This window comes from Lepidochelys kempii, chromosome 10 (genome assembly GCF_965140265.1).
Source record: "Lepidochelys kempii isolate rLepKem1 chromosome 10, rLepKem1.hap2, whole genome shotgun sequence".
In the NCBI taxonomy this organism is placed as follows: Eukaryota; Metazoa; Chordata; order Testudines; family Cheloniidae; genus Lepidochelys; species Lepidochelys kempii.
In genome coordinates, this window is record NC_133265.1 from 33934419 (window position 1) to 33955307 (window position 20889).

General features: G+C 50.1%; 1 protein-coding gene across 1 annotated transcript in view; it reads right to left on the reverse strand.

The window, feature by feature from the left end:
* The window catches only part of SRL (sarcalumenin), a 93137-nt gene extending 74591 nt beyond the window's left edge, over nt 1-18546 (reverse strand). The window contains exon 1 of the mRNA XM_073361534.1: nt 18486-18546. Within this exon, the coding sequence (XP_073217635.1) occupies nt 18486-18546 (61 nt within the window). The remainder of the gene's footprint in view (nt 1-18485) is intronic.
* Between the last annotated feature and the right edge of the window lie 2343 nt (nt 18547-20889).

Sequence of the window (20889 nt, forward strand, 5' to 3'; positions counted from 1 at the left end):
ACCTGCCGTTCTCATAATGGCAGCAGCTGCTCTAAGAGAACTACAGCCCTCTAGTGGAGTCCCTACACCAGCCCTGGGACAGCTGCTCCCACCTAACAAAACCCTCCACTCTTTACAGGCAAGGGGAGACCCACGCACCCCAACAACCAAACAGAGCCCCTTCTCCAACCAAGCGCCCAGCCCACTTCCAGACAGGACCCCCCTCCACCCAGACAAACACTCCACAGCCAGAGACTGAAGGATGGTTCACATTGGGAAGAGGAGCTTCCGTGAGACACCGGGAAAGGAGACCCACAGTGGATTGAGAGGGGTGAGGGTGAAGGATTGATGGGTCGGGGAAGAATAGGGAACCGATCGGGGGAGGCAGAGTGTATCACTATCAGTGTCATTAATACAATTATGGCTGCACAGTGAGTAACTGCAACTTCCCCAGTGCAGCACCTGATGGGGAACACCCACCCCCTCAGACCAAATGCCCTGCTGGGGGCTTTGCTTAATGTTTCCTCTGCACAGCATGCCAGAGCTATGTACAAACATGAGCAGACCAATGAGGTACTGATAGCTTGTGCTTGTTGGAGGTAGCCAGAGCCACAGTGCTGGGTCCCCCTCACCTGACTTCCATGCTGCTGAAAGGTGCCAGAATGAGAGATCTCTATCACCAAGACAGGCACATTGGCTGATTACCACCAAGACTACGCCCCCATGGCACACCTCAGTGCTGGGTGGGAAGGGCAAGCTTCAGCCAGGAGGGGGGCCTCCAGTGGTTTCTTTGACCTTTCTGCTGAGACTGCCAGGAAAGGGGCCACTTAAGGTCTGGATTTGAACACTAGCTGGTCTGGATTTGAACCAGTTACATGGGCACAAAAAGCTCTGTAGCACAACAGCCCTTGAGCTGTCCAGCTCTAGGTCACAGCTGTTTCACACCATAAAAACCTTCTTGGTGTATCTTGCAATGAGATGTGATGAAGAAAAATGCAGTGGGAAGGAGGCACTTCCCAAGCCACCGGCAATGCCTCCTCTGCCCTGCTAAAGAGTGACACTGAGATTTTTGCTTAGGAAGCCTGGCCCCACTGAAGCTAGTGGGAATTTCTGTTGATATCAATGGGGCCAGGCTTTCACCCACAGCCTGCAGTTCACTGCAAAGTGGAGTTTGTTGTTCTCTGCTCAGTGAAGAGTTATTTTCTTCCTCCCTTAGACACTGTCATGCTCCTGTATCAGATATGGACTGTCTACAGAGCATACTTTTGAGCAAGATACACACCAGATGTGTTCATCATAAGATCCTTTAAAGCTCTGCCAGGTACGGCTCAAGTTAACTTTTATTTTAAACTATGTTATACACCTAGTGGCTAAACAATATAATACAGTTTGGCATCCATTACATCTCCCCATTTAAATTCTACATTCCTACCATCTATAAAATATACACTATCACACAACCTTTGAAGTTCAGTACATATCAGTGTTAATTGTCTCTGAATCATACTGGTTTTCTAATTACACGACCCAAAACACATTAACAACTTGGTCATCTGACTGTCCATTAGTCACAACATTTGGCTGTGGTCAGTCTAGAATTCTTGATTATTATTATTCTCCTCACTGTTCTGCATCCACCATCTGTAGAGTTTGCTCTGTTGGTTGTTCTTCCTGAGGAATGTCAACGGTTGAACTCCGCACTGTGGGTCTCAATCACATATGATCTGGGCACTGAATTCTTTTTCTTTGTGACAGCTGGAGTTGTCCATCCTTTTTCTCCCTCCGAGTTGACATGAACATGGTCACCAGGCTCTGGACCTGCCAGTTCTCTAACTGAGAGACATCTGTTGTAAAAAAAGTATTCATAAGCTCTTTCAGCCTTTTTATTATCCGATTTGGCTACTCTTTGTTTCTGGCCACTTTGAAGATAGAACTATGGTTCCAACTCTGAAAGACAACTCAGATTCTTTTCCAATCAGGAGCTGTGCTGAACTATATGCAATAGCTGCTATTGGTATGCTGTAACTCAGAAGAGCAAGGAATGAATCCTCTTGCTGTAGGATTTTCTTGGTTGTCTGTATAGGTCTCTTAGCCTCTCCATTTGCTTGTGAGTAATGTGGGCTGCTAGTAATGTGATCAAAATCAGATTTCATTCAGAATGACTTAAATTCTGCTGCAGTAAATTGTGGTCTGTAGTCCATCACTAGTTATTCTGAAATACCAAAGTGAGCAAAAGTGCACTTCAGTTTCTTGATAACACTGTGACATGTTGTCTTTCAAATACATGATTGCTACACACCTGGAAAAATAATCCACTACAAACAGGTAATGATGTCCTCAGAATTTGCATAAATCTGCAGCTAGTCTCTTCCATCGTCTGGTAGAGATGTTTGCACACTGTATGGTTCAACACTGTCTCTTTACGTTGCTTTGTAGTGGAGCTCCTTTCAAGAGTTCAGAAACATCAAATCCTCTGTTAAATTCGTCCACCTTTCTCACTAGGCCCATCATAGCTGCCACACTGCAAATGAGAAGGCTATTGGCCTGTGGTCCTCTGATCACATACAAAGACAAAAGCTGTGCATTCAGAGTGTAAGTTGTTTCTGAAGTGAACGGGCCCATATAGTTCTGAATGCTTCAAGGGCTAGACAGAGCTGTATCAGGTGACTTCAGCTCTGGGAGAGGTTTAAGGTGATTGTAAATCCCATCTGAAATGATTGTGACATTACCTCCTGAGTCAATTTTAAAGTCAGTCTTGCCATGAATGTTCAATTTCACTCTCCAGGCAGGTTCTGTGTTGTCACAAGTGATAGATCCCAGAAACAATGGTTCTTGATTGTCTGTGATATAAGTCAACTCCCTGAATGCTTTGGTGCAGCAATCAGCTGCAAAATGTCCATATTTTGTGCATTTATTACACTTTTTTCCCCTGGCTGGTCATGCATTATCTTTTGGGATATGACTTTTTCCACACCATGCGCATGTAGGCTGGAATTTGTCCCTCTTAGCCTCAGGGGTCTTATGATAATGATTTTTAACAGACATGCTAAGTCTATTTACTGCTTCTAAGCTAGTGTCTTGGTTTTCAAGTCGCTCTTAGTTTTGCTGTCTCACCAGTTCAGAATAGCAGTGTGTAGGCTTAAATCTGTTTTTAATTGTAGCTGCTGTGAAAGGTATTTATCTGTCAACCCAATAACCAGTATGTCTGATATTTTCATGTTTTGCAGTTTCAAAATCCCAGTTTTCAGCCCATGCATGCAGAGCTCTTATAAAAACGTTCAATATTTTCCCCTGGTTCTTGAATTCCCGATGGAAACATGATCTTTCATAAGTCACATTTCTGAGGTATAAAGTTATACATCAAACATAGCCAGAACCCTTTCATAATCATCTTTCTGACTGTCTTCAGCAAAGTCAAAGGATTTAAAGATGTGCTCTGCTTGCTTCCCCATAGCATAAAATTAAAGAAGATACCCGTATATCTCCAGTTTCTTGGTGGACCTTGTTTTGCTCTTTGAAATTTTTCAAAATACTGTTTCCAGTCTGTCCATTGTGAAGGTTTGTCAAAGCTGAAGTGCTCTGGGGCATTGAAGAGCAACAAGTTGAGATCTTGCAACCTTTATCTCTTTTTCCTTCCATCTGCAACCTTTGTTGTTGTTTTCCTGCTGTTTATGTTCTCCTTTGGCACTATTTTATGTCTGACACCATGTCATGCTCCTGTATCAGATATAGGCTGGCTACAGAGCTATTTCTGAGCAAGATTCACACCAGATGTGTTCCTCATAAAATTCTTTAATGCATTGCCAGGTATTGCTGTTAGCTTAAATAAAGGTATTTTATACACAGTGACTGAACAGTGTAATACAGTTTAGCATTCCATTACAGACACCAATATGAGAAAACATCAATGCTCTAAACACTATTCCTAGGGGGCAGAATAAAAGCAGAGCTCCCTCTCCCATGGAGCAGGAATATCTCGTACAAGGAGGTTACACTTCACAAATTGAGTCCTACTAGATTGGAGTTTATTCTTGTAATTTAATACAATTTTAGTTTAGCTACCAAAATGTCATACATGTGTTTGCCTGAATATTACCACCCTGGAGTCAGGGCATCAGAGATTCTTGAAAGCAAGGTCAGCTTGGAGGTCAAGTAGAAGACCTTGTGAGAAAACTACAGGAAATTATCTTTCTAGCGGCAGACAGCCAGACCTGCTGCTCTCAATAGTTCAGAGGAGTTCAACTCCAATCATTCATTCAGAGCACTTACTTACAAGGCACTACTAAAGCAGAGCCAGTCAGAAAATGGGATTTCCCCCACCCTCACAGAATATTTCATTGAAAATGGAAAAAATATATTTTTGTTGAAATGTTCAGCACAGAATATTGAGTTTTCATTGAAAACCCAAAACTCTTTGAGACAAAAACTGAAAAAATTGGGGTTTTCAGACAAGGAAAAAAATCAAAAAGTTTCAAAGGATGCAGATACTTTCTGAGAAAGTTTTCATTCAGTCTAGAACCCAATTTTCCATCAAAAAAGGAGTTTTGATGGAAATTTTTCAACTAGTCCTACTGCTAAGATACCTCCCAAAGACTTATTCAGCACTTTATAAAATCCACATAGAAAGATGCAGGTTTCAGAGTAACAGCCGTGTTAGTCTGTATTCGCAAAAAGAAAAGGAGTACTTGTGGCACCTTAGAGACTAACCGGATCCGATGAAGTGAGCTGTAGCTCACGAAAGCTTATGCTCAGATAAATTGGTTAGTCTCTAAGGTGCCACAAGTACTCCTTTTCTTTTTGCTAAGATACAATGTTATGTGAATTGGACTTGGAGACTCGGCAAACTGTGCTTGGTAGAAAAAGGGGGCTGCAAATCAGCGGTGAGGTGCATTGGCAGAGCTGTGGGAGCTTAGGACTGATATAGGAGGGGGAGCTGCTGATCAGGCCTGAAATGCACTGGCTGAGAATGGAGTAGGACGGTGGTACAATGATGCACAGGGCAGACTGGGTATGGGCCGGAGTTATGGGAGGTTCCGTTTCAATGGATATGCTCCCATGGTGACTAAAGCAGGCGGTTACAAACACAGATCCATTTTTGAAGGAAAGATCAGGTGGAAGGTGTTGAGCTGGTGGGAACTTTATCTCATGCTGAGCGGAGCAGGGGGAAATAGAACAAAACAAAAATTCCTATAGCCATGTCTTCACCAGACACGCTGCAGCTGCACTACTGTAAGCTTCAGTGTAGACACTCACTACAGCGAGGCGAGGGGTTCTCCTGTTGCTAGAGTTAATCCACAGGAGCTGGGAACTAGGTCGATGGAAGAATTCTAGTGCTGTCTACTCCAGGGGTTACATCAGTTTAACAACGTCACTCAAGGGCGTGGATTTTTCACATCCCTGAGTGACGTAGCTGGGTCTATCCAGCTATTTTTAGTGTAGACCTGGCCTCAGGTGCATTTGCCTCTCCATTCTCAGCATCGCTTTGGGGAGGGGTGCCAGCTCCCTTCCCTTGTGCCTCTAAGATTAATGTAGGAAAGCACATGAAAAATCAGAGTCCATTCTTATTAAACTCTGCTCTCCATGAGCCACGACAGCAGGGCAATCAGTGAACAATAGGGATGCAGCAAGCCTCAGGAGAGGTACCATCTGCCTCCTGCTGCTGCTGCTGCACTGCTCCTTTCTAGCTAATCCATCTTTATAGCTCAACAACATCTGCAAAGATCCTATCACCACAGTACCCTGGTGCTGTACCATCAGGTTCCGAGCCCTCTCTGCCCACTCCCCTATGGAGGTGAGCCATGATGCATAAGGCTGAAGGCAGAGAGAGCAAAGCTTCCAGGGCTGGAGGGGTCCAAGATAAGGTCTCATCAGATGCACTGGGAATTATCAGATTCCAGCTTAAATAAACCACCCACTCCTCTGAACTGTCAGTGGCAGTGACGCCCTGATCAGTGATCAGAATGACAAACTTCCTCTCCAGAGCCAGAGCTCTACAAAAGGCCTGTACTTCACACCCAGTGCTCCCCAAACTGGAGAACTTCCCTGCTAGGGAAGCACAGAGGAATGTTTGGGGTTGGGGGAGAAAACTCGGCAGGGTCTGGGCCAGTCCCCACAGAGGGGTGGGGAGGGAGCACCACCCAGCTCTGCTCTGCCCCCAACTCAGCTCTGCCCACAGCTGGAGTTCCACTCTGCCCCCTGCTCTGCCCCCAGTCCAGCTCTGCCCTCATTCCCCCTCTGCCCCCAAGACAGCTCTGCCTCTAGCCCCAGCTCCACCCGCAGCTCCACTTTCAGCCTTGGCTGTGCAGTAATTGAGGGAGCCACAGATTCCATTACGGGTAACGGGCAGGTGTGACAGGAGAAATTTGGGCACCACTCTCCTGGCCTAACTGCCGGAGCAGTGAGAGCTCAGGGATTTGGAGTCACAGACGTACCAAGAATTCATGGAAAGCGTTCACTAACAGTGTCTGCGTGAGATCGGATGGGGAGGGAGCTCCCTCGGGCTGAGGTCCTGGAGCCTGTGCCGGGTCAGATAGGGAGCAACTCCCTTAGGCTGGGGGCAGTCATCTGCACTAGTACCCATTGGGAGAGGGCTCTGCCAGTCTGCAAACATGGCTTGAATTTGAGGAGAAGCATGTGCGGTCTCAGGGCTTTCCTGAACTCTCTGCTGTCCAGGCCCCAGTTTGGAGGCGGATCAGGTGCTCAAGAGCATTCCTTCTCATGGGAATTTAAGATGCTTTCTCCAGTTATACAAGTGTCAAGCTTAAGCCCTTTTGACTGACGGTGCCAAGTGACGCAGCTGGGAGCTGCCCTCCAGCCAGCCGAGCCCCAGTGACCCATTCATCGTGCTCAAGGGGGGCTGCAGTTGGCCCTGACACACCCACAGGCGCCAGCAGCAAGTCAGGGGTTAAAATAAGGGGTGTAGAAGCAGAGAGCCTATGTGTGTGCGCCCCCCTGCTGTCGTTTCCTGCCCTGTCTGGGGGAGGGGCCAGCGGACTGAAAGGTGTGAATGATTTAACCCTGGGCCTATCTCCCCAAAATAGCTCTCCATGCAGGCATGAGGTTTGAGCGGTGACAGCTCCATTTCGTGGCCTTGCTCAAGGCCAATTACACCCCCCCCCCCATGCATAGATCCCAGCCGGCAGCCCTGGTTTCCGAATGGAGCCAGGAAACTTGGTGGCTAGGGCAAGTTCAGCACTTCAGACCCAGCCACCCACCCTGCTGCTGATGCAGTCGCTGGGGCTCTCCTCAAGCAGGGGCTTTCCCTGACTGACAAACAAACCTGTTCTCCTCTGTGGAGTCAGCGGGGTGTCCTACAGGCCCCGAGCTGAGCTTGAGGGCAAAGCCCAATCGGCTCCCTGCACTAGGGGTCGTCCCACAACTGGAGTAGCGAGCACAGGTGGCCCAGCTCCCCACTGCCCTTGCTGCAGGGCGCAGCTGGCGGAAGCATAGGGGACAGTTCAGCGAGGAGGTGCAGGCAGAGCATTCCATGCAGGTGTAGAGAGAAGCTGGGGCAGACTGTGGGGGAGGGAGCCAGGGTCTGGTTGGGGGCAGGAAAGCCTGAAGCACCCAGGGGAGAGGCAGGACTGGATCAGCCTCCACCCTCCAGGGCTTAAGCTTGACACATTCTGCCCTGGCTTCCCATTCGCCTCCCCCAGCCTGCTCCCCCCTACAGCCCCTCAACCCCAGTCAGCCACTGCTGCCGCCTCCCGCTGCCTGGCTGGGCACCTGCAGGGGGAGCTGTGAGAGCGGAGGCTGGCAGCCTCCCTGCATTCACCACATTTCCCTACTCCGCCCCTACAGCACAGCTAGGGCTGGGGGTGTCCTTGCTCCCAGAAGCCCCAAAGATGAGACTGAGCCACCCCACAGGAGCCCACGTGCCACATTTGCCCTGCTGGGTGCACGGAGGCAGCCCCACTGCAGCCGCCGCACTCTAGGAGGGGCTCCTCCTCCCCTCCAGGCCCTGAAGCCAGTAGGCCCACTCAGTATGGCCATTAATATTCCCAGGTCCTAAGTATTCCCCCCCGCCTCCCACCGTAGGAGTCGCTGCCCCAGCTAGAGTGCCTGCAGCTAGCTGTGAGGGAGCAAGCTGCCGCCTCCCAGCCCAGAGGCGGCTGCACTGGGAGGATGCTGTCGGCACACGGAATATTTTCCGCACGGCAGCAGGCAGACAGGAACTGCTGCCTCTTGAATCTTGGTTTCTTGTTTCTCTGGTGTGAAAGACAAGTGCAAAGTACTTCACTTAGGAAAGAAAAATCAAAGGCACAGCTACAAAACGGGGAATCACTCGACACTGGCTAGGTGGTAGCACTGCTGAAAAGGATCTCAGGGTTCTAGTGGATCATAAACTGACTATGAATCAGCAGTGTGATGCAGATGCAAAAGGCCAATAGCAGTTTGGCGTGTATTAATAGGAGTGTTGTATGTAAGATGCGGGAGGTAATTATCCTGCTCTGCTCAGCACTGGCGAGGCCTCAGCTGGATACTGTGTACAGTTCTGGGCACCACACTTTAGGAAAGATGTGGACAGATTGGAGACAGTCCAGAGGACAGCAACAAACATCAAAAGTTGAAAACCTGACCTCTGAGGAAACGTTAAAAAAGAATGAGCATGTTTATTCTTGAGAATAAAAGAAGACTGAGGAGGGGGATGTGACAGGGCAGCACTCACCTCTTGAGCGCCTCCTAGCGACTGGGTGTGGTGCTGCAGGCTTTTTCCTGCTCCTGGCACCTTCTATAGCAACAGTTCTTGAACTTTTGTACCGGTAACCCCTTTCACATGGCAAGCCTCTGAGTGCGACCACCTCCTTATAAATGAAAACTACTTTTTTATATATTTAACACCATTATAAATGCTGTCAGCCCCATCTTAGGCCCTTTAAAGTCAGCCCTTTGCTCAGGCTTCTAAACAAGCCTTATCCCTTTCTCAGGGCTTAGGCCACTTCACCAGTGGGCCTGGGGAACCCAGCCCATTAGCTACACCGGACACCAACCCAGGGACCCTACACTCAGCAGCCATGCACTGCTCACTGCAATCCTCTGCTGCTACCTTCCTGAGCCTCTTCCCACCCGGTCCCTTTATCTTCCCCTTACCTTAGGGTTACAGTTCTCTGGTCTCCTTTCTCCCAGTTTAAGTAAACACGGGCGGGCGGGCGGGTGGGCAGGTGGGCCCCCTTCCTCACCCCTCTGGTCCCAGCCATTGAATGATCTGCACAGACTCTGCAGTTCCTTTTATCTGAGCCTGCTGAGCTCTGATTGGCTGCTTCCCCAAGGCCTCTCTAGGCAGGCCTGGAGGACGTACCTCCACTGTTCCTTCCTGAGCCGGGGTGTGGTAGGACTGCAGGGCCTTCAATAGTGGGCCTCAAAAAGCCAGGTGCACTGTCACGGGGGACCACACAACCATCCACAAATATGTTAAGGGCTGTTATAAAGAAGGCAGTGATCAATTGTTGTCCATGTCCTCTAAAGGTAGGGCAAGATGTAATGGGTTTAATCTGCACCAAGGGAGGTTTAGGTTAGATGTTATGAAAAACTTTCTAACCATAGGGAGAGTTAAGCTCTGGAACAGGCTTCCAAGGCACGTTGTAGAATCCCCATCACAGGAGATTTCTAAAACCAAGTTGGACAAAACACCTGTCAGAGATGGTCCAGGTTTAGTTGGCCCCGCCCCAACCCAAGGGGCTCGACTTGATGCCCTCCCAAGGTCCCTTCCAGCCCTACCTTGCTATGATTCTGTGAACTATTGGCTAGCACAGCAGTACCATCGGCTCCCCACATGGACCCTGCACTAAGGCAAGGCCTCCCACCTATCTAACAAATACCCCTCTAGTCCAGTAGATCTCTAATTTATGGCACTCGCCCTTTCTGCAGCACTCCCTTCTCAGTCAGCAGGCCTGCAGACTTTAGTCCTTCACATGCAGTGGCTCTCAGCAGTGTGTCCGGGACTACTGGTGAACCACTGTCTTCACACCGGAGCCCCCTGCACTCCTATGTTGCACCACACTACGGTTCTGAGAAAAGCCAGTTCTCAGTCTCAGCTCAGCACATGGCTGGGAGCTGCAGAGAATCACAGCAGAGAGGAGGGAGGTCAGGAGACATGCTCCCTGCAATCCACTTCTCCTCATCTTTCAATGGCGTATCTACCACAGAAAATTATTTCACTTCTGAGGGAAAGGGAGCATGGCAGGTGAAAGCTGTTTGGAAGTTTGCCCATCACTAGTGCCTGTCAGGGATAAGGGCTAGGGGTCAGTTCAGCACTGCCCACCACCTCCTACTGGCCACCTTTTCTGACAGAAGTAACTTGGAGCAAACTGGTTTTGAAAAGCCGAAGCTTGGGGCCCTGTGCTCACTTTCTGTGCCTGTGTCACAGAGCCAGCCACATTGACACTTGTACATTACACTTCTGCCTCCGGGTACAAACTACTGTCCTAACGTCGGGTTTCAGCTGGTGGGGAACCTTGCAACTCTCTCCTCCTGCCTCGGTGACACAGCTGTCATCATTTTCCATTGGAGGTTTGGAAGAGGCTGGCTGCACTGTGTGAATTAATTAATTAATTTGTGTGCTCATGGCACTAAAAACAGTCATGATTTCAGAGTGACTTTCCAGCAAGCCAGTCCACACCTTAAACAAGCAGAATGCCAATGCTGAAACACAGTCAATCCTGTCTGTGCCATAGGCTGGGAAGGGAGTGCATAGGTGTGACCAGGATAGCAGCAAGCCCTGCTTTTTAGCACAGGCATTCTGTTTGCCCTACTTCACCCTGTCACCTCTCAGTGCAAAAGCACACAAGCTACAATCAGATGCTCCAAAGCTCTTCAGACACGTCCTCATCAGCCTTTGAAGCATCTGAAGCTTTCAAATTCAGCCATTTTTGAATCATCTAAGCATAAAAAAGTGTCTGGACAATGTAATGGGTGGGCATGAGGGAGTGGGGGTGGGAAATGTGCTGTCACTCTTACCTGCCTCAAAATGGCTGAGCAAACAGCCACCAAAAACGTCACCTTTCTGCTAACAACGAGCTGGTGATATTTTAGCCCAAAGGGTTGTTTTTCTGCAGCACCAGAAACTATGAGAACTTAGCTCCAATGTAGAAATGGCACTTCAGCAACATCCCTCGTGCCACAGGGCCCGTAAGACAGTCCACCCAAACATTACCAAACATGTCTGTTTGAAACACCCCCACCCTCCTGTTCAGCAGGTAGGTATAGACTGGGGGAAGGCAGGGGAGGGGGGAGCCGAGCAAGCTATGCCTTCGTGGAGCTGCTTGAAGCCCACCAAGATGCCAAGCCACCTACTTTGGTCTCTGAACGGCTGGTCAGTAGGGGACCTGGCCCCTTTTCTGAAGGCCCCATACCCAGCTCCTGCCAAGACAGACCCTTCTTCCCACCAGGAACTGACTTCCCTGGTGGATATTCCAGTAGGTTCCACAAGAGTCATTGCCATAGAGGTCAAGGCCAGAAGAGACCACCAGAGCCTCTAGTCTGACCTGCTGCGTAGCACGGGCCACCCCCACCACTCAGTGTGAGTGGATTTGTGACCTGGCTCATAGGGTTGCAGTGCCACTCACTCAGGTTTGGCTGGGTGGAGTTGAAACACTTAATGATCTTGACTGCAATTTCAGCTGGAGTTTCCATTAGGGCCTTGCTGTGCTCCACCCCACCCTCCCCCCACCAGCTCCCCACTAGCATGCCAGGCTGAGTCGTGCCACCCCTTCCGTGCACCGACAGCCTAGAAAAGCCATGGTTCTCCGTTCACCTGCCAGCTTGGTGCAGCAGAGACAGCAGGCAGCACCCCACCCATCTGATCAGTTCTGTTAGAGAGGGACAGCCCCATCAGTGAGCATGTAGGTCCTTGACTTCTCTGCTGCTGAAATAGCTAATGAGAGGCCCCTGGTGAGATGGAGACCTGTACGTTAGGAGCTGGACTCACAGTGACCCTGTTTGCATTCTGGCCTGGCCTCTCCTCCACCCACCCTCCAGCTCTTCAGGCCATATCATTCCTATGTCTACAGCACAAGCACAGACCACATTAGGCACAAAAAAGATCCAGAAAAGCTGAGAGAGATGGCCTCACACCCAAGGAGATCCCAAGAACCGAGCCCAGCAGCACCTGTGATCACAGCCACAGACCGGCCCGGCTCATATATGGGTTTGCATACTGTAGCGTTACTGTGTGATGTAATCTCACACCTGTTGGTCTATCCCAAGGAGATAAAATTGCAGCAGCTGCTGCACAATGATATCAGAGCTGAACACATGATTCTTAGGGATTATTAGCTGATGAATTTCATGTGTAGGGGGAGTAGGAGAGAGGGGGGTTCTTTCCTGTTTGGGAACTGTGAACGAGCGCCTTACAATTTTCCAGCATCCATTTCCTCTGGAATCCTCCCCCCCACACACCCCCTGGGTGAATAATTCTTGCTCCGTTGGTTGCGAGCAGCTCTTTTGCGAGTACTCCAGCATTCAACATTTGATTTCATTTTGATTGCACCCCTAGGTCACATGGTATTATTTCCTTATCCTGATTGGATGAGGAGCATAACCCTTGGAATCAGGCATCTGGCACAAATACTCCCATTTACACCTTTGAAAGTTGATCTCTGGGAATATTCTCTAAAAGTCACTGTTGCTCTGAGTTTTCTTGCCTGTGAGCCCATTCATTGAAAGTGAGCATTACAAGGGTGCACAGCAGCTCCAATACGAAAGTATTTTCTCAGCTCTAATATGGGGTGTTTCAGCATAAGGTTTGGATACCAGTGGAGTCATGGTTTTCAACCTTTTTTCATTTGCGGACCCCTAAAAAATTTCCAATGGAGGTGCGGAATCTGTGGAGCCCCAGGGGTCTGTGGACCACAGACTGAAAACCACTGCACCACAGTAACCCACTCAAAAATGGTGCGGCTCTGTCCCCCTCTAGTGGCAAGGCCATATAGAGAAGTCTATGAGTCTGCTCCTGCCTCTGAACTAATGTACCTGGTACTTCAGCTCAAGCAAAAGACATTCAGGTGTTAGACCCACTTAATTCATTGCAGATGACCCATCCAGGGGTTCTGCTGGATTCCCACTAGGTTTTCCAACAAATCTCTACAGATACCCAGTTCAGACTGTAACATGCATCAGCCAATATTTTACATGGTGTAAAATGTGACTTATTTTCTACAAATGTCTTCAGTCTTATCAATCAACAATCAATCTGTATCACTGAAGAATCAGACAACTGATTCTAATTTTAAAACACTAATACTCTGCTGCTGCCCACACCCAGGCAATCTCGTTGGCATTAATGGGGCTGCAGGGGTGTATCTGAGAGAAGAATTGACTCTCAGGATTCTTAGTTTGACATCTGTCACAACGACATGGCGTGTAATTGCAGTTTAATCAGAGACTCACAGGCAGAAGAAAAGACCATTTTGGTCAAACCTGAATTGTACAGAATTTGCTCTCTTGCTTGCTAACACCTTATTCAGTCTGCTCTTAAACACTACCAGTGAAAGTATCTCAACCCTTCTCCTTTGAGAGCAAAGCTGATGATAAAATAAAATAATAATAATAATAATAATAAAATTAAAAAATGAAAAACAAAGTTGACATTTTGACATTCTTTCCATTTTGCAGGATTCGAACATGACCCATTTTTCCTGTTTGTTTGTTTTGGGTTTTTTTGCAAAATCTTTTAAGTTGAATGTTTCATCAGAAAGGTTCTCAAAATGGAGACTGAAATTTTTCTGTTACTGACAAGTCCGTTTTTGGAAAATGAAAACTTGTAATAAATTCAATGAAAATTCAGTGAAAAAATAGCACTTTTTTTTTTTTTTTTTTTTTTGGAAAATCAGTGGAGATTTTTGAAAAGAACAACCAACCACACATGCAAACATTTTTGACCAAAAAAAAGCATTTTTTACAAACTCCCCTACACCTCTTTGTATAAACAAATTGTTATCATCTCTATTTGCTATCTGGGTCTTGCTATTAAATACCCTATTCCTGGTTTCTACCCTAGTTGTATCGTTCCTTAGAGTCAAGTCATAGCTTCTTATGCTGCCATTGGTCAAGTATGAACAATTCTCTTCTTTCATTTATACCGTTACCTCAATGGTGTTTATTTTTAATCATAAATTATGTTGTTCCTTAAATGCTTCGTTACATGGTAGGAATCACAGGGAATAATCTTCCCCGGAAGCCAAAATACATAAAAAATATACAGTCGGTGATGTGATAGCAAAGAGAATATGTTTCTACTATAAGCCGTCAAATATAGACCTAAAACCTGGAGAATTAGACAAAATCTCATAAACTAAAATTAGAAAAAGAAAGAAAACAGGAAAAACGTAATGTGAAAGACACCCCATTAATACAGGCTGAAAAGTGACTTGTGGAATGCCTCTCTGATGGCGAAAGCACCATGAAGACACCTACATAACCTCTTTGTTACTAGGCCCATCATGAACTCCTAACTGGACATGACCTGAACATAGGTTCATAGATTCAAAGGCCAGAAGGGACCATTTTGTTCATCTAGTGTGATCTCCTGTAGAACATGGAACAGGTAATGTCCCCAAAATAATTCCTAGAGCAGATCCTTTAGGAAAACATTCAGTCTTCATTTTAAAATTGTCACTGATGGAGAATCCACCCCTGTCCCTTGGTAACTTGTTCCAATAATTCATGGTGGATTCTGTTCTTACTTCCAACCCAACAGTGTAAATCAGGAGAAGCTGCATGGCACTCAGCAGGTCACACCACTGCCAGTGAGGCCAAAGGCAGAGCCAGAGATCTTTTGCAACAAGTTATGTAAATGGCCCCACAGCATAATTCTCAGGTTCTGCTGCAATATCTAAGCCCTTGCAGGTATTTTTATAGGCTGTAACCCTGTGTCCCTGAAGCCTTCTCCTTTCCAGACTATATTTTTAGCTGCCTTGCTCATTCCTCCTCATACATCTGATCTTCCATACACTGTCTCCTGGGATGTTGGCGGTTTTCTCTTGCTGCCAGGGGATGCGTGTTTCTTTAAATCTGTAGTAGGAACCTGATGGGGCTGGAGAGGGTTTGAGACAGTAGCTCTGCAGAGGGGGTTCAGGAATGATACCGTTTCCTGTAGTCCATTAAAGTTCCTTGTTCCACGCTAGAAGAAAGTGGCTCTCTCTTGTGATTCATTACCACTCTCACATGACACAGAGCAACACCAGCACAAAAGAGCAGCAGAGAAATAGTCAGGGAAGAGGGAAAAACTATCCTGTAGCTCCACAAAGGCACTGGCTGGAGCTGGCCTTATTTTATCCAAGCCCATCCGAGCCCCCCAGCAAGAGATGCTGCCCTGGTCTAGTCCCTGGCATCACAATGGCTCAGTCTTGTATATGCTACATATACCTGGGAATCCTAAGAACAATGCATAGCCATGGAAAACCAGCGGTGGCCCTTGATGAAAACTCTTTTCACTGCAGAACAAGGCACAATTTCCAGCTGTGATACTGAGGTGCACATATAAGGGATGATACAATCTATAGTGACAGGACTGCAAAAGGCATTGATCTGATTATGGGCATTGACTGGTATGGGAAGGGTTTGCAGACAGTGCACAAGATGCCTTATGCAGCGTCTCTGTGACTTCCCCATGGTATTCCTGCCACAGACGCAGCTAGAGTGATGGGACGGGCAACCAGCAAGGAACTCAGAGCTGGACAGGTGCATGCTGCACAGCAGGGGGTGTATGTGCGTGTGCATGGGGGAGGGGGGGTGTTGCATTTATTTAAAAGGGGAAAACTGAATTGCTTTTTAAAAATGGGCAAGGCAGATTATTTGAGGCCCCACATGTACAGAAGAAATTAACTCCTCCCTTGTGTACAGTCACTAACACAGAGCGAGAAGTGCCACTCCTTTTTGAGGGGTTGGTGGGCTCAGCAGTAGCTGCCGGAGAAACCAGCTGCCTTTCTAAATACTTGTGTGACTCAGTGAGGGGAGCATCTGAGTGTCTCCGAAGTACATAAAAATAGAAATAACAATCTCTCCATTTCCTTCCCAGCCCATTGGAGAAACCCTTCCCCGCATCTGTCGCTGCTAGGAGGAAGGGGAGGAGCAAAACACGCATCCCTGACCTCAAGTCTTGGTAGGGCTTTCCCATCCCTCTGTAAAGGCTATGGCCCAGGCGGCATGGGCTGTGACATCATAATGATGAAACCAGTAGGATTCCAGTATGCAAATGATTCCAATGGGACTGACCATGTGTGTTGCGTGGCACATAAGCTCAGGACAGGAAATGGGCAAGCGAGAGGAGGCAGGTAGCTGGTGCGGTGGCAGCAAAGCAGCAGTGGTTAAGGAGGGGAGCTAGGGACTGAGCTGAGCACACTTGGCAGAGTGGAGGGAGGGTGTGGGGAGAGACAGGGCCATGGCCGTCATGAGCTGATTTGTGCAGGCCGCAGCAGGGGATGGGTTCCAGGTGTCCCCGTGTTGGAGCGTGAGGGAGGGTTACCACCCAGCAGTCTGAGCGGAGGAAGTGGCACATGCAGGGTGGTACCTGCCCATGCAGTGTGTGGCGGAGTGAAGTACACAGGACAGCTGGGCTCGGGGACAGCCCTGAGGTTACGGACCAGAGAAGCAGGTGGGAGGTCAGAGCTGAGAAGGGATCCAGGATGCGTCTGACAGTTCCCAGTCAGCTCCCTGCCAGCCCCCTTGGAGTGCCACTTGTGCCCTCTCCACCCGTGGATTGTGAGGCAATGGAATGCTGTGCTCTGCGCGTCCCACCATGACATGGTCCCAGTTTCTCTCTGAGCACCCATGCTGAGAATCTGGGGGACTCCTGCCATTCTAGCTTGGGCACTGGTGGGCCCTGCCAGCGACAGTGTCGCATGGCCTGGGCATGCCCAAGCAGGTGCTGATGGCACCATGTCCAGGCTGCACTAGCACCGGTGCTGCCAGACCTGCACCAAATCCCACCCATATGGTCCGTATAGAGGTGGCCTCCGGAAGGACCTTGACTGTCCAAATGCTCCTCACCACTCCAGAGTGCAATGCAGCCAAGCTGATGTGGTTCAGGACACCAGACGCCCGTGCAGGGCTCCACCCCTTCTGAGCATCAATGGGCACAGGGGAGGGGCTGATGGATGCCCCAGGACATGGCTCCATGGGCCATTCTCCTCGCCCCAGCCCCGAGGCTGCAGTAGCAGCTACCGAACTGTTCCACAGCCAAAGAGGGCCGAGTCCTCTCCTGGCCCTCCCAGAGCCAAGCCCATCCACATTCATGCTCAGCTTGGGGAATAACCTTCAGCACCCAGGGCACACTGGAGGGAGAGCCAGGATCTGTCAGCCCCTCTCCCTTCTTGTTCTTGTGAATGATAAAGGATGTCCTTAAAAGGATAAAACTCCCTCTGCTAGTCCCCTGTGTGACAATGCGAGAAGGCAGCAGCTGGGCATGGCCATGGTGGGAGAGGCTGGGGAAGCGGAGAGGGAGGAGGGGCGGGAGGGCTGTGGGGAGCTCGGCGTCCAGTTACAAGGCTGTTTCCATACTTAGCCACCTTGCAGCCGCCTGGGATACGCAGCCCCAGCCAGTGTAGCAAAGGGAGACCAAATTAACTCAAGGGCAAGCAAGGGTAATACTGCCCCACGCTTCTGACAGCACCCCAAAGGAGAGAAGCCTGCAGGAAGCAGCCACACACAGCCCAGGAATCCTTGGAGCTGGGCCCCATGGCGGCATGGGGTCACTGCCCTATGCATGAGGGAGAGAGTGGGAGGCCGAGGGGAGGCCCTGAGGAAGTGACTCAAAATGCTGAACTGCATCTACATTTTGCCTGGCACATCTGCAACATCAGGGCAAGGGAACGGAGAGGAACCCCCCCACACCACCACCACGCCCCACTGCAAAATCCAGCCCAGCCTCCCCCAGTGCAGCACACACAAAAGATCAGGCGTCGGCTAGCTGCTGTGCTCCTGCGCTGCCTCCCATGGCTGGGACATCCACGGAGTCCCCGACTCCGGAGTGACTCCAGCACAAGGGCAGGCCCAACATAGTGCCCAGCCGCAGCGCAGAAATAACCCACCCGCAGCATCAAAGTCTGCCCTTTGCATGCAACGTGGACACAGAAAAGGAACACCCCCCCACACGCCTGCCTGCTGCAGGACGGCCTCGCTGCATCGTGGCGGCTGCCCCCAAAAGGCATGGGGGGGCTGCCCGGGTCAGTTCAACCCAAGATACCCCCGGGGGCCTCCGAGCTCGATGGCTCCCCACAGGGTTCTACTCATGCCCAATAGCCGTGCCCAGTGCTTTCGAAGCAACCGCCCCAGCCCTGTGTGGCTTGCACACCCCGACCATGGGCTGGGGGTACAGTCACTGCCCTGGAGCGGGGGACAGGCCAGACAATCCCCCTGTTGTGCCCACACAGAATGGGGAAGCTGGCAGAGTGGGGCACGGCTAAGGCAAGGGAAGGGCCCCGGAACTGCAGCACACACAGTGCACAACCCCCAACAGTGTCCGGAGGGCCCCAGCCCCCTAGGCAGTGGGGAGCAGAGCCGGGCCTTACCTGCAGCCCCGAGGAGCAGGAGAGACGCCACACAGCAGCACAGCAGCCTCAGTCCCTCCATGGTGGCTGCCAGGAGCTCTCTGCTGCTCGGCACCTCTATTTATACAGCAGCTGGGAGAAGGGGACAGGCCACAGTCACTAGGGCAACTGGGCGGCAGCACAGCCCTGCACAGACAGAGTCTGCCTGACGTGCCCCCTCCCTAGTGTGGGTCTCGGACCCTGGCCCCCTCCCCCGCCCCGTGAGTGTGCTGGAGGATTTTCACGGGGTTACACTCAGCTCTAACTGTCACAAATACCATGAAACAGGGGCTCCTGGTGGTGACAGCACAACTGCAGAGAGAGGGTTATGGGGGTGGGGAGCTGGGGATACTAGTCTCTTCCATACAGCTCCTTATACCGTGCCCATCACTGTAATATCTGAGCTCCTTCAGCAGTGCATAAAACAGGGGGGTGGGGCGTCCCCAGGGCGAGAGCACGGCCGGGGGGGCTGCAGGGCGGGGCGTCCCTGGGCAAGAGCACAGCCAGGGGGGCTGTGGGGCTGGGCGTCCCCGAGGCTGAGAGCATGGCCGGGGGGGGCTGTGGGGCGGGGTGTCCCCGGTGCGAGAGCACAGCTGGGGGGCTGCGGGGCGGGGCGTCCCTGGGGCTGAGAGCATGGCCAGGGGGTGTAGTGCATTAGCAATCATTCCGCCCCCTCTGGTTCAGTGGGAGGCCACTCCGCCCCACTATGTCACTGAGGCACCAAGCAGTCTCATGGTACATCTACAGTACGAAATTATTTCGAAATTATTCTATTCGAATTTTCGGAAGCTATTTTATACATTCAATCTTCTGAGTCCCCACTAAAGCACGTGAATTTGGCTGAGTGCATCCACAGTACCAAGGCTAATATCAAATGTCAGAGCAGTGCACTGTGGGTAGCTATCCCACAGTTCCCGCTGTCCCCGCCGCCCATTGGAATTCTGGGTTAAGCTCCCAGTGCATGATGGGGCAAAAACATTTCGCGGGTGTTTCTGGGTGTGCCTCGTCAGAAAGCTACGGCAGACAATCATTTTGAGCCTTTTTGGCGTGCAGAGGCCATACTGCTTTCAGCAGACAGTGCACTGCTGCTCTCCTGCTACTATGAATCCACCTCTCATTTCCTCTCATCTTCCCACGTAATCTCTACTATCTACTCTTCCTCTTCCTCATCGAACGCTTCTGCTGCCAACTCTGCTCGGCCATCGTGAACTGAGCAGCACAGCTTTCACCGCCAACTCTGCCCTCCCGCTATTGCCACCCTTCGAGCTTCTCCATGTTGTCTGTCCTGGGCTCCATCCTCCGTGAAAGCCACAGAAGACAACCATTTTCCGCCGTTGTTCGGCTACCGTGAACTGAACAGCACAGCTTCCGCTGCCACCCTGCTCTCCTATGTTTCGCGCCCTTTTTCCAGGATTACCCATGCAGGCGCCATAGCCATGGAGCCTGATCAGATCTCCACTGCAGTTCTGACCACTGTAAATACTGCACAGTATGTGCAGTACCTGCAAAACCGGGCGAGGAAGCGACGACAGCGCAATTACTATACTGATGAGGACACGGACACAGATGGCATGGCATGTGGCGATTGGGAGATCATGGTGGTGTTGGGCCAGGTTCATGCCATGGAACGCCGATTCTGGGCCCGGGAAACAAGCACAGACTGGTGGGACCGCATAGTGTTGCGGGTATGGGATGACTCTCAGTGGCTGAGAAACTTTCATATGCATAGGGCCACTTTCATGGAACTTTGTGACTTGCTGTCCCCTGCCCTGAAGCGCAAAGACACCAAAATGAGAGCAGCCCTCACAACTGAGAAGCGAGTGGCGATAGCCCTGTGGAAGCTTGCAACACCCGACAGCTACCCGTCAGTCGGGAATCAGTTTGGAGTGGGCAAATCTACTGTGGGGGCTGCTGTGCTGCAAGTAGCCAACGCAATCATTGACCAGCTGCTATCAAGGGTAGTGACTTTGGGAAATGTGCAGACCATTGTGGATGGCTTTAATGCGTTGGGGTTCCCTAATTCCGGTGGGGTGATAGACGGAACGCATATCCCTATCTTGGCCCCGGAACACCGGGGCAGCCAGTACATAAACCGAAAGGGGTACTTTTCCATGGTGCTGCAAGCACTGGTGGATCACAAGGGACGTTTCACAGACATCAATGTGGGATGGCCGGGAAAGGTGCATGACACTTGCATCTTCAGGAACTCTGCTCTGTTTGAACAGCTGCAGGAAGGAACTTACTTCCCAGACCAGAAAATTACTGTTGGGGATGTTGAAATGCCTATAGTTATCCTCAGGGACCCAGCCTACCCCTTAATGCCATGGCTCATGAAGCCGTACAGAGGCACCCTGGACAGTAGTAAAGAGCAGTTCAACTATAGGCT